The sequence below is a fragment of the Lolium perenne genome, chromosome 7 (genome assembly GCF_019359855.2).
Source record: "Lolium perenne isolate Kyuss_39 chromosome 7, Kyuss_2.0, whole genome shotgun sequence".
Taxonomy (NCBI): domain Eukaryota; kingdom Viridiplantae; phylum Streptophyta; class Magnoliopsida; order Poales; family Poaceae; genus Lolium; species Lolium perenne.
In genome coordinates, this window is record NC_067250.2 from 253,092,101 (window position 1) to 253,104,761 (window position 12,661).

Consider the following 12,661-nt stretch of genomic DNA (forward strand, 5'->3'; position numbering starts at 1 on the left):
TTAAGATCGGGTTGGTTCCGCCCTTTTCTGACTTCTTCGTGGAGGTGATGGTTGATGCATGTAAAATGCATACATGAACTTTGTAGTTTATTGTCACATATTCTGACATATTTGCATCTTATATAATATTATATTCATGTTTTATATTGATTTTGGGGATTTTATGAATAATCCCCTCTCCTATGGTTTTAACTCTGTTTGGCAGAAAAACCTTCTATTAGTATTTTAGACTTTTCAGGAGCTACGAGACTCGAAAAGGGCAAGGTCAGAGATCACGCTTCAGAAATTTTTATAAGAAAAAGAGAGTTAAAGTGGGCCACCAGGAGGTCAACATGCTGGGAAAGAGATGGGTGGAGCGGGCCCCCACCAAGGCCGCGCCACCTGGCCTCTTTCTCACCCCATTGCTCTGATGTCGTCGATTCCACCACCATCATCTTTGTCTTGACCTAAAACCCTCTATAAAAAGGGTTCGCGATGCAATCTTAGAACATATGGAGGTGGAGATCGAAAATAATAAACAAAGAGCTAGAAGGATGCCGTCGAAAGAAGTTCTGAAGGGGAAACGCTCCCGGAATCGCCTTCGGTGGACTCCATCCCCCTCCGGCGTGTTCATCATCAACACCTCCAGCAACATCCTCCATCTACCTCTTGTGATCTTTTGACAAACATGATGTGTGATGTATTCTATTATTTTCCCATGATCTATTGTGTATCTATGTCTATGTTTCAGTAGTGACTTGTTTATCACAATTGTGAACTAGTTTTTTATTAATTGCATACAAGTATAGTTTATCTTCTATGATTTATTTTATATACTGATATATGAGTGCACACACATGTTGGAGGATGCATAAGGTTGTCGCTGTTACATGATGATAGAAAGGAGAGATAGTTGAAGATTGACATAAACCGTGTCCCAAGTCTTTTAAATATGCATGCTATAGGTATAAACTATCTTAAAACTTGGGGGTCTATGAAAGATGTCTTACCAAAAGTATTAGTACCTCCATGGAATGGATTGTATATTTTATTTCTGTTTTTGCATCGACCTTGACTTGGTTTATCTGTAAACGGGTGTTGATTTGTTTGGTGTCTGTGATATCCTGATTATCATCTGATGTCTTTAGTTGCTCTGTGATGGAGTCACAATAATGTTTACCAAAATAAAATGAAAGTGTCCACATGTCTTTCTAAAAATATATATGCACGTGTAAACAAAAATGTCTGTCTTGCCTATATGCGAAAATTGCATTTGGAGCCCAAGATCACTTGAGCCCTTTATTTTAAAACTGTGAAAATGTACATATAGGTAATCATGCAATATCTCAATCCAAAATAAGCTGCATTATGGGCTATCCAAAAAACACAAAATCCAACTGCCACTGTTTCGCGCACCTAAATCTATAAATTATCTTTTGTGTAAAGTAGAATATAACGGGTTTTAGATTGAGACTTTGCACTCTTGAAGTACATATCATTGCCTATATGTAATTTTCTTTTTTTGCAACTTTTATAATTCTTTAAAAAGGGCTCTAGTAAGGTGAAATAAAGTAGACCAGATGCAGATGAAATAAGTGAACCTACACGCTAAAACACATCTAGATACATGAATTTATGAAAAAATCTAAAAATATCTTACATTATTGAACATGGGGAGTATTATTGTTTAGTTGAAGTCGAAATTTTTGGTTGGAAATTGCTTCTATATGCTAAAATGCCGGAGCCTCAAGTTGGATTTTTAAAATCGAAGGCTACACATATTTTAAATTTCACATGAAAATCTACATATTTCGTCCAAAAAAGAATGTTGCAGACAATTTGCGACATCTTTTTCGTGTATAGATACATCTGAATTTAGATAAAAACAAATCTGCAACATTCTTTTCAAGACGGAGATACCTTCCAATATAGATAAATCTGAGGCGGAGTGAGCGTATGATTTATTTTTCTCCATAATTGACAGCTTTCACGCACACAATACTTGTACGAGTAGAACTTCCATGCACACAGTTATTTTTGAATGTAACATCTATGGGCCGATCCATATAGTGAAACAATGTGCCAGGGCCGACAGGCCCATAGATAATTACCGACCCGTTCCAATTCGGCAGCCGGGTAGCACGTGACGCCACCATCGCCACTGTTCCGTCTCCACTCTCCACGGCCGCGTCTGACATTCTCCCATCCCCACCCGCCCGGCGAGCCAACGCGAGGCGCCGCCGCGCCGGAAGCGGCTATGCAGGCGGCAGCCTCCTACCGGTGCGCGGCAGCACACCGCCGCTCCGGCGAACCTTCCTCGCGCCCTCTGGTCCCCTCTCTTCTTCTACCCGGCCGCGTTAGCCGTTTCTACGGTGAGCCTCTTGTACTATACATGCCACTCCGATAGCTTCTTTCTTGTCGACTGATTCGTGCTGGCGTGTCCCTGTGGGAGCAGACGCGGCGGCGGTTCCGCTCCGGGTATGTTCCCCGCCCCTTCCCCTGGCACGCGGCGGCGGCGGCGATTCCGCGCACCTGGATGCCAGGAATGGGGAGGCGAGGCGGCTGATGCGCGCGCTCGGACGAATCCTTCCTGATCACCAGGTACAGTAGCTTTGGATTTGACAAAACAACCAAATTGATTCATGGATCCAAACTGTACAGTTGTTCCATCCTGTCATGGTGTACACTGTAGAGTGAACTGATCCCTATACGTTTGCTGTGAGCCTGTGACTATGGGCATATGGCTCTGGGCTGTGGTATAGATATAGAGTCCAATTTCTGGCATTGGTAGTTTTGTTTCTACTGGGCAGCTATCGTTCCTTTCGCCCACTGAATGCATACTGCTTGCAAAAACAAAACAAAAACAGCACAGGCGGCCTGCATCTGAAGTAATAAAAGCTTCTCCCATCTGTGAGGCACTTTGACACAAAACTTAGATGGAGCATGTTAAGAGTGAATCATAATCTTGTTCAGAATGCACATTCTTTGTTTATGGGCTTCTATTGACTATGCTTTATTAATGTATGCGTGCAGAAAATGGCGCATGTTAACCTGCTAAGAACTGCTGTTCTTTCAACCATGTCGATACTCATCATGCCTCTTGAGGCATCAGCAGAGACGTGTCAGCCAGCAAATTCTTTTGCTGATATGCCGATTTTTATTGCTGTAGCTCTAATAGGAGCTGCTGTGGGTGGTAAGATACGCAAATAATTCAATCTATACGTGTTGTTGCCGAAGAGATATTTCCCACTGTGCTAATTTTGTTTTTCTCTGTGATCTTACATTATAGGATTATTAGCCCGGCAAAGAAAAGAGGAATTGAAGCGATTGAATAATCAACTTCGTCAGATTAACACTGCTCTTAGAAGACAGGCACAGATTGAATCGTTTGCTCCTGGCCTTACTTATGCGCCAGTAGGGAGAGCAACAGAAACTGAGGTTATTGTTGATCCCAGGAAGCAGCAGTTGGTGGTAAATTTGAAAAATGGGAAGAACTACATGAGGAATCAAGACCTTGATAAGGCAGTAACAGAGTTCAGGACAGCTCTAGAGCTCGCGGAAAGCATAGGGGATCGCTTTGAGGAGAAGAAAGGTGCACGGGGATTAGGTTAATTTCTTCCTGATAGTGACCATCAAGGATCATACTGGTTTTGTTCATTGATAAAGAAAAGTACATGAATCAATACTGACCCTCCACCATTCTAAGTATAATTTGGTCTGACCACACAATCACTAAATGGTCGGTGACCAATCCTGTATAAGCATCTGCGTCCTAAATCTGTTGTCATATCTCATATACCACCGTTAGCTAAATTGTAGAATAGCAGAATGCCCCATGAAATAAGTTTAATTTTGTATGTTTTTTCATCTAGGTTGCATTTTCCACATCCTTGTGTTAAAGTTACCCCCGCAAGCAATTCCATTACTGCTCCCTACCTGAATATATTCTGTAGCTGTAGTACACAAAGGTTTATTTTGGTAATATTCTGGGAGAACAAGCAATTGTCAAGTAATGATCTGGAAGTTAAAAATTCTCATATTTTATTTCAATCGATGGCTGATTCTGCATTTTATCTGTACACGAGCTGATCTTTATCTGTATGTATGCAAAGCTTTTATAACTTGGGGCATTCGCATTTACGTATACCAGGAATTTTTTTAAGCCACTACCGTTGTTGAATCTTACAGTTTTGACACCGTTTGAAACTTTGCCATTTGTCTCTCCTTTGAACACCTTTATCTACCTTTTCAGGTGCGTTTTTGTTCATATTTCTGCTACGTGATTCATTTGAAGACAGCTTAAATTAACCTTAACTGTTGTTAAAAAACCCTCAATGGGTGATGGCTTATATTTCTCTCAGGTGCATCACTACAAAGGCTGGGACAATACAAGGAAGCAATGAGCTGGTACTACAAGGTTCTGGAGCTATCCAAGGAAACGGGCGAGGATTCAGGCTGTACCGAGGCATACGGCGCGATAGCGGACTGCTACGCGGAGCTCGGGGATCTGGAGCGAGCCGCGAAGCTGTATGACAAGTACATATCAAGATTGCAGCCGCACGATTGAGCGCTTGGCCGCTCTCAGAAATAAAACATAGCTTCCTCCTACTGGTTGGTTGGTTGGTTTTCGGCAAGAAGAAAACGTGCTGATTTTACTCGTCTCTTAGCTTTGTCAGGGCGCTTAAATTGTTACTCCTGTATATAAATCGCAGTGGCCCATCTTCTGTAATCCTTTTCCACGAACTGTTAACTCAGGAACGGTGCGTTGCAGATGATCATAATCCTGAGTTTTTTTTTTTTTGTCGCGAATTATCATATCCTGAGTTACACATGAATACATGATGCAGTAGCAACTCCACCTTGTCTCGCGATCGAGCCAACCAACGCGATCCATTTAAGAAAAACTTCAGCAATCATCCACGAAGGCATGATCCGTCGTAGTGCTAGGCATCTCGAGCAGGCTGATCTAAAAGATCCGTTTCTATCCGTTTAAGTCAGCCTGGCCCGCGGACAAGATGTGTCTCGCGGTTAGTGCGTGTAGCGGCGCGATCCATTCGGTCTGCTGGCTAGTTAGCCCACGCACAAGAGATAAATAAAATGGCACGAATCTAAAAATTGCGTGAAAATCGTAGAAATTTCATTGATTTAAACATAATTTACATAGTTTAAAACTAAAATCTAAACTAAATTCATGTGTCGTCATCTTCTTCGTCGTCGGAGACAAGGTCGACGAAGGGCGGGGACGCCCACAGCTGCTGCACCCAAGCAGGCACCGCCGCCGGCTGCACGTACTGTAGAGGAGGCGACGACGCGTACTGTATCGTTTGCGCGAATTGCGGTGGTTTCGCTAGCGGCGCGTACGGCGGAGGCGGTAGAACCTCCTGGCCGTCCTACTCTGCCTACGGTGGCGCGTGCAGCAGCGGTGGTGGCAGCGGCAGGGAGGCTACATGCTCCGCCACCATTTGCGAGAGCTGGACAACGTCCTCCAGCCTTGGCCATGACCATTTGGCCTCCTCATCGGCCAATGACGTGGCCATGGCAGCGGTTGTGGCCGCATCCTCGTCGTACTTGTCCGGGAGGACCGCCTCCAGCTTCACATCGGCTCGAGGCACGTCCTCCATCTTGTCGTCCTCCTCCTCGTCCTCCCCGTCGTCCTCCTCGCCATCCTCATAGAAGACCTCGTCTTCGGCCGTCGGGAGCGTCGTCGCCGGGCATGAAATATCGGTGGCCGTGGATAACCCGACACGCCTCATGCTCCCGTGCAAGGAACACGCGCCGGAAGTCCTGCCGCCGGTACACCTCCTCATGTTGCGTCGGCGGCGATGCGCTCGATCCGGCGTTGCATCTCCTGGAGCAACGATCGCCGGTCCGTCGGAGGTGGCGGAACGGGGAGCCTCCCCCTGCTCGGGTGCCACCCGTGCGGGAGGGAGACGTAGCGGTGGCGGCAGGTCGCCTGCGCCCGCCGCCGCCGCACCTCTAGCACCGGCACGTAGCACCGTTGCGGCCCGTTCGGCGTGGAGGAGGAACTTGCACCACCGCCGCCGCCGTGGACCAGCGAAGAGATGTGGCTGCAGGGGTGAAGGCAGGAGATGGGCGCGCGTAGGGAGTCCTGGCGGCGCCGCCGGCCGGACGAGGAACCAGCGTCGTAGTAGTTAGCGTTTTCTTCATCCGGCGGGACAACTTCATTGTGGGCGAGATCGTGCGTGCGAGACTAGCAACAAGTGGCGATGGTGGGAGTGGGGAGAAGATGCCGGCGCGGCCGTGGCTTAAGTACCGTTGGCCATCAATGCCGATGCAGAGCTGAGGCGGCACGCGCAGCTTTCGGCACCATCATCTTCAATGCCGGCGCAGGAGTTGAGGCGGCGGGCGCAATGGTGAGGGATGACCTTGATGGCAAACATTGTCGCCGGTCAGCCTTCAACCATCGGGTCGCTTCCAATTGGGCCCACGGCACACGTGGCCGGACACACGCAACGTCCGCGCCGACGCATCGGGTTCCCAACTTGGGGGCACCGATGGGTCACGATGGATGGATCGGTCCTTTTGCATCGCCCGCCCAGCGTGTGCGGGCTGTCCGTCTGTCCGCGGGGACTATTTTGGACAGCCCAGGACCATTTGGGTCAGCTCGCTGGAGATGCCCTTAGAGCACCTATCGGCGCATCCCTCGAAGGGAGTTAGGGGGCACGCTTGATAGAAAGCCACGCCAAGCCGCGCGCCCCAAAAGCCAATTCAGTTAGTCGTTACCCAATACGGTGTTCGACGTCTCGAGGCCATCCCCGCTACACAAGGAATGCCCTCGGCGCCTCGGGTGGAAGACGCACCCCTCGCCATGTAGGTAAAAGCAACGTGGGCCACCTGCCAGTGCCTAAAACCAACACACTCCTCTCCCGCCTCTATTTCACGACGCTCCTCGCCTTCCACTGTTATCGATTTCGTCGGCCGTCTCGACAAATAGTTTGCCTATGCCTGATTCCACAATGCTTCCTCTCACCTAGCCGCCCCCGTTCATTTCGCCACTGGCTGCTCGCCGACTCGGCCCCGAATGCGGCGGCTACTCCAAGCGTCTACCGCACACGCAAGGTGTTTGATTGTTTGTTTGGTTGGCGTTATTGTTGTTGTTTCTTGTCTCTCTTGTCGCCGCTGTTTTCATTAACGACTTCTCTTGCATGTTAGACATGGGTAGAGATGCAAGATGATGATCCATCAAATGATGGAGGACGACAACGCATTCGACGCCTATGCTTATGAGCACTTGTTTATTCCTGCTTGACTTCAAAAAAATACATGTCGCCAAGGAGAAGGGGCCACGGCGTGGAGGTTCCAAGCGTGGGTGAAAGAAATCAAAGCCCCGACAGAGAATGGAGACGCTACAGGATGAGCAAAGGATGTGTTCATGGAAATTCTTCAAGACCGTGAGAGAGCGCGGCAAGTATTTGAAGCTGAAGCATGACGCCGTTGGCACACCTGCTTTCTCGTCGATCTAGATCGAAGTGAACGACTACCATGGAGATGCTTGCATATGGAGCCCTGTCGATGCACATGACGACTACGTTCGCATGAATGAGTCCACTGCCATCGAATGCATGTATAGATTCTGCAGAGCGGTGGTGCAAAAGTTTGCCAAAGACAATTTGAGAGGGCCAAATGAAGCATGTGTTAGGATCATGACACAAAATATAGCAAAAGGATTTCCTGTGATGCTTAAAAGCATCAATTGCATGCACCGGTTAGATCATGGTGTTGGCGATGCTTCGGCGTTGGCAGCGTTTCGCGGTTCAGAAACCTAACTCGGGGCAGCGGACAGCTGATATTTTGGGCGCGGTGTGAGGATGATTACGGGCGAAAGCTCAGTGCATCGTAACCCTCTTGAGGCATCATTGTCGAGCCCCGACTCGACTCGGTGTCGTTTCAATATCTGCGATGGAAGTTTTGGTTTTTCATGTTATTTTTTTATTTTTTCTTTGATCTGCTTTCGTAAGAGATTTTTCTCTCCACTTGTATCAGTTCGGCCGGCATGGCTTTGTTTATAAAGCGGGCTGAAAGACTATTCTAAGGAGTGGATATCCTGCTTGGCAAGACGACCTGAGAGGCGGAGACCCGGTTAAGTTTACCCGGCAGTCGTCGTCGTCGTCGCTTTGTTGGGTCGTCCGTTCTGCTAGTTGATTCGTTTCTCCTGCATGTCTTGACTAACCGTGGAAAAATGAGTCGTCACGTCTGCTCAGAAGCGATATTTTCAGTGACAAAATGTACGAATGCATAGAAGCTGCCAAAGCTTACAATCCTTAAGAAAAGTCATTAGTATGGAATTTCGAAAAAAAAGTATGGAATTTTAAGGGCCAACATGATCCTTTTTTCCCGCTGGGATCGAGATGTGTCTATAAATATGGGGCCGTCCTTCAGCAAGCAGCAGCATATGCACACCTCAAACTCACCAGGATACTAAGCCAGCTAAGCTGAGATTGGATATGGGGTCCTTTGCTAAAGCTGCGCGTTTCCTGGTGCCTCTCCAGATCGCCTTGTTCGTCGTCTCAGCCGTCATCATGAACAGCTCAGTCTGCCATGGAGCTCGCGACATCAGTGGTTAGTGCTTCGAAATTGCTCATTTCATCCTCTTTTCATCGTCCCAGTTTCCTTCTCCATCATGAAACATATATGGTCCTTATCCTAGCATTTTGAAATTCTGGCTTGAGAAGTTCTGACAAAATAATTAACCATGGATGCTCGCGTTTTCTCTCCAGCAGGAATCGGCTACCCTTCTTTGAACCCTAACCATCCTCCGTGCGCCAGGAAACCGTGCCCGTCGCCTGGTCAGCCCTACACCCGCGGACCCCCTCCCCCAAACAACGGAGGAATTGGACGGCCTTGATGCATCATGTCTCCCTCTAGCAGTGCAAGTTACTACCACGATCTTGCACTGAATCGGCAGCAATATTGTCTCGTGTACTTACGTTATGGTTGTGCGAACATGAAACTTCGGTTCAGAATTAATAAAAGACATTGATGAGAGCGCACTGTATAGGTAAGTGTTGCTTCCTATTTGATTCAGTCTAGCAGCATCGTGCTATTGTGTACTCTAGGCATGAAGGCTGCCGGCCGAATTAAGCTTTGATGTGAAATGAGGTGACGGATTTCTTTTGTGGTTGCAGGAGTTTGTTTATGTGTGTAATTATATGTATCAACTGAGAACAGACCGTCGGTCTGGTGGCAAGACGTGCGGGAGCGCATGCTGCCCACCTGGGTTCGCGCCTTGGGCTCGGCGGATGCTCGGGAGTTTTCTTCTAAAAAAATACCAATGGGTGCTAGTGTCTGGGTTGGTCTCGTTTTAACTATATGTATCAACTTATTTTTCGATAAAAAGAATATATTAATATTGCGAAAATACTAATTATATCCAACCACTGCAATAAAGTAGTTCCCTAATGGCAATACGGACATTGGCGGAGCTGCATGTACCCAAGGGGGTGCACGTGCTCCAGGGTAAAAACTAAATTAACCTTGCAATCAGCTCCAAAACTAGTGCGTGTACCCCTATAATACATGATTTGTGCACCCTGTTAAGTCAAATCAGCCCATCTTACTAGGTTCTGCACCTTGATTGAGTTCGGTCTAGCTTCGCCACTGAATACGGATGCACCTATATGTATCAACTTATGATCTTATAAAAAATAATAATAGGAGCTCATGACCTTAATTGTTTGCAGTTAGGCCCCTCGTTTATATGTGAGGTTCGTGTGCCCTTGCCGAGTTCCATCCACCGGTTACATAGACTCGTCAAAGAGGTGAGACGTGAACCATAGCAGGCTAGATCTGGTGGCTCAATCCCATGTTTCACTCGTCTCCGATAGCCGCTTTGCTGAAGGAAATGAGGGGAACAACATGTCAACGCATAGTGTCTGTTCTGAGGTTTGTGTGTTGCGACATGACCTACAAGGTAAGGGGTCCAACCATAATGTGGCATGCCTAGAGGGTCACAGCATGGGGCCTCTTTTCCCCACATTGGACATCCCAGTGACTCCGAGTGTTTGTGGTTTTTTCCATTGAAAAAAACATAAATAAGTATTTTTCCTCGAATTTCTTGATGTCTGAAAAGTCTTTCAAACACAAAAAAGAGATTTTTCTTGCCTCACATAATTAAATAGCAATTTGAAGATGTGTAATATCCTAAACAATTTGAGATATAGCCCATTAGCTCGGGATCTTCCCGTTTAATTCTGCAATAAGAGAAGCACAGCCATTCCTTACGTTAACAGGTGAGGGGAAATTAGAGAGGATGAACCGTACACTCTCCAACCCTGCAATTGCTTCAGCACTTTTAGCATTTGGACAAAAGGGGATCAAGATCCCGGATCAAAAGGATAAGCTCTCCTTCATCATTACAAGAATATTTCCTCACGCGAATATTCTAACTCCTTCATAGAAACTAGCATCACTATTTTTTGTTTGCGCGGCCTTGCCCTGGTTTTGTCCAAGGAAGTATGGATTCTTATCATGTTTTGTTTTGCATCAACTTTGCTCATAACCCTATAATATCGTACATCAAGATGTGATTTTCTCCTTTAATGTATTAACTACTCTCTCCGTCCCGGGGAAGTTGTTGGATGGGTAATTTTGTGAAAACATCCTCGGAAAATTCCGATAAATGCTCTAGTCCATCCATCTTCTACCTCCCTCGCTTGCTCCGAGTTCCCTTCCCAGGCCACCATCTCCTGCGTCGCCGCACCATCATAGGCCACCATGCCCGCTCCCATGCCGTCCAGTTCCCATGTGCCTCCTCTCGCTCCATCTCCAGCCAGATTCCTCGATCCCTCCTTCGAGTTCTCTCCTCCGCACCTCCAACCACTCAACCGTGCTAAATGTCAATTTTTTTTCCCTTGATTCGGACCGGTCGGCTGAAAGGATCGTATGACACCTATAGGAGGGGGGCGAATAGGTGTTTTATCCAATTTTAATTCTTTTACCAATTTAGGCTTGACATAAAGGTAAATTCTCTAGATATGCAACTATATATGTGAATTTACCTATATTACAAGATGCAAGGAAGCAATACACAATACAAGATACAAGTAGTGAAGTGCGGTAAATGATAGAACTAACCGAGGTGGAGCACGTGGAGACACGAGGGTACGATTCTTGTAGTTCCTTCCTTGTAAAGGGAAGTACGTCTAACTTGGAGGAGTGTGATGCCACGAAGGTCAACCAACTCCACAAAGGCCTCACCCTATTCTCCGGTGAGCAACACCACATAGGCCTAGCTCACGCTGTACTAAGCGGTTGCCTTAAGGTCGCAACTGACACCTTTACACAAAGCTTGGGGCACGCATCCACAACCGAATTGGAGGCTCCCAAGATGTAACCACTAAGCTTTACACGAAGATTAGCTTCGAGGTCACCTCAAAAAGTCCACTAAGAATGATGGTGAAATACAAATTCCTTTGCTGGAAATATAGATCTAGGTTTTCTCTACCAAATCCTCATGTATGGTGAGATTTGAGTGGGGGAGTAGAGAGATCTAGAGAAATGAAGCTCTAGCAATGGAGGTCAAGAAGATATGCAGGAAAGTTGACTTGATTGAGGAAGAAGAAGCTCTTTTTATATGCCCCACGTTGGACCGAGCCGTTGAAAATTTCCTGACCGGTAGTACCGGCAAGATTGGGTCGGTACTACCGGCCGCGCTCGATGACGTGTCGGAGAGGCAGCCGAGCGGGGGCGTGGCGGCCGCAGGGAGCGGACAGAGCGGTACCACCGGCCCCTGGCTTGGGGTGGCCGGTACCACTGGCACCGGTACCGGTCGTGGTACCGGCATAGGGTCGGGGCATACCGGAAGCCCTCCTAGCTTTGCCGGTAGCAAGGGCGGCACCACGAGCGGTGCCACTGGCGGCTGCCTGGCGGTGGTACCGGCCTGCCACCGACGGTACCACCGGCCTGCCACCGACGGTACCACCGGCCAAGGCACACCCCGCGCCCACGCCCAGCTTTGTTTCTTCCCTTTTTTCCTTTTGCTTTCTTTTTTCCATTCCTTTCTTCTTAATTTCTTTGATGGACATTAACCCCAAATGAAATGCCCAGCTGAATAAAACTGAATAAAACTGATAGAACTCAAGGTCTTCTCCAATCAACATGAATTATCCATAGATCATTCAAGAGAGGTAGCACGACACCAATAGAGATCTTCAATCTTTTGGGCAATTTTTCGACAAACATTATCATCAATAAAATCCTACAATTCTATAACATCCCAATTTTCAAATTTTCAAACTTCATGCATTGCATTCATAAGCATCATGACACCATTGCATTTTAGGGAAATATCAAAGCTCTTTTCAAAACCCCAAAACCAAAATGGCACAATAGCCACATAGGCATGCATGCCAAATTTTTGTTTTATAAAAGTTTTATTTTATCTTAAAAGTGGTCTCATAGTGAAGGCCTTTTCACACGGAAACCATCGGTACCTTATTTGTATTTTTCCGCTTATTTTTGGTGCCTCAAATGCATATTCAAATATGAGAAACAAATAGAAAAAGAAAAGAAAAAAAAGGGGCCGACCCAACTGGGCCGACCCAGTCGGCCGACCGGCCCAGCCGGCCAGGCCCGCGCGCTCCTTCCCTCCCCCTTCTCTCTCTCCTGCCGCGGGCCCCACCCGTCAGGGGTTTCTTCCCCAACCCCCGCCCGCTGCCCACGT

The 12,661-nt window shown here is 47.2% G+C and overlaps 1 protein-coding gene and 1 long non-coding RNA gene across 3 annotated transcripts in view; both read left to right on the forward strand.

Moving 5' to 3' along the window:
* The first annotated feature begins 2,141 nt into the window (after positions 1–2,141).
* The window catches only part of LOC127313360 (protein FLUORESCENT IN BLUE LIGHT, chloroplastic-like), a 39,310-nt gene continuing 28,790 nt past the window's right edge, over positions 2,142–12,661 (forward strand). Inside the window, exons 1-5 of one of the 2 annotated variants that reach the window (XM_051343885.2) lie at positions 2,142–2,351; positions 2,435–2,580; positions 3,013–3,172; positions 3,269–3,586; positions 4,341–4,832. In XM_051343885.2, coding sequence (XP_051199845.1) covers positions 2,237–2,351; positions 2,435–2,580; positions 3,013–3,172; positions 3,269–3,586; positions 4,341–4,546 — 945 coding nt within the window. In that variant the 5' untranslated portion in view covers positions 2,142–2,236 and the 3' untranslated portion in view covers positions 4,547–4,832. Of the gene's footprint in view, positions 2,352–2,434; positions 2,581–3,012; positions 3,173–3,268; positions 3,587–4,340; positions 4,833–12,661 lie in introns of those variants that run through there. The other variant, XM_051343884.2, reaches the window with a different exon arrangement.
* On the forward strand, positions 8,374–9,364 carry LOC127313361 (uncharacterized). The gene is made up of 3 exons (XR_007858935.2): positions 8,374–8,559; positions 8,718–8,998; positions 9,126–9,364. It is a non-coding gene; the product is annotated as an uncharacterized lncRNA (long non-coding RNA).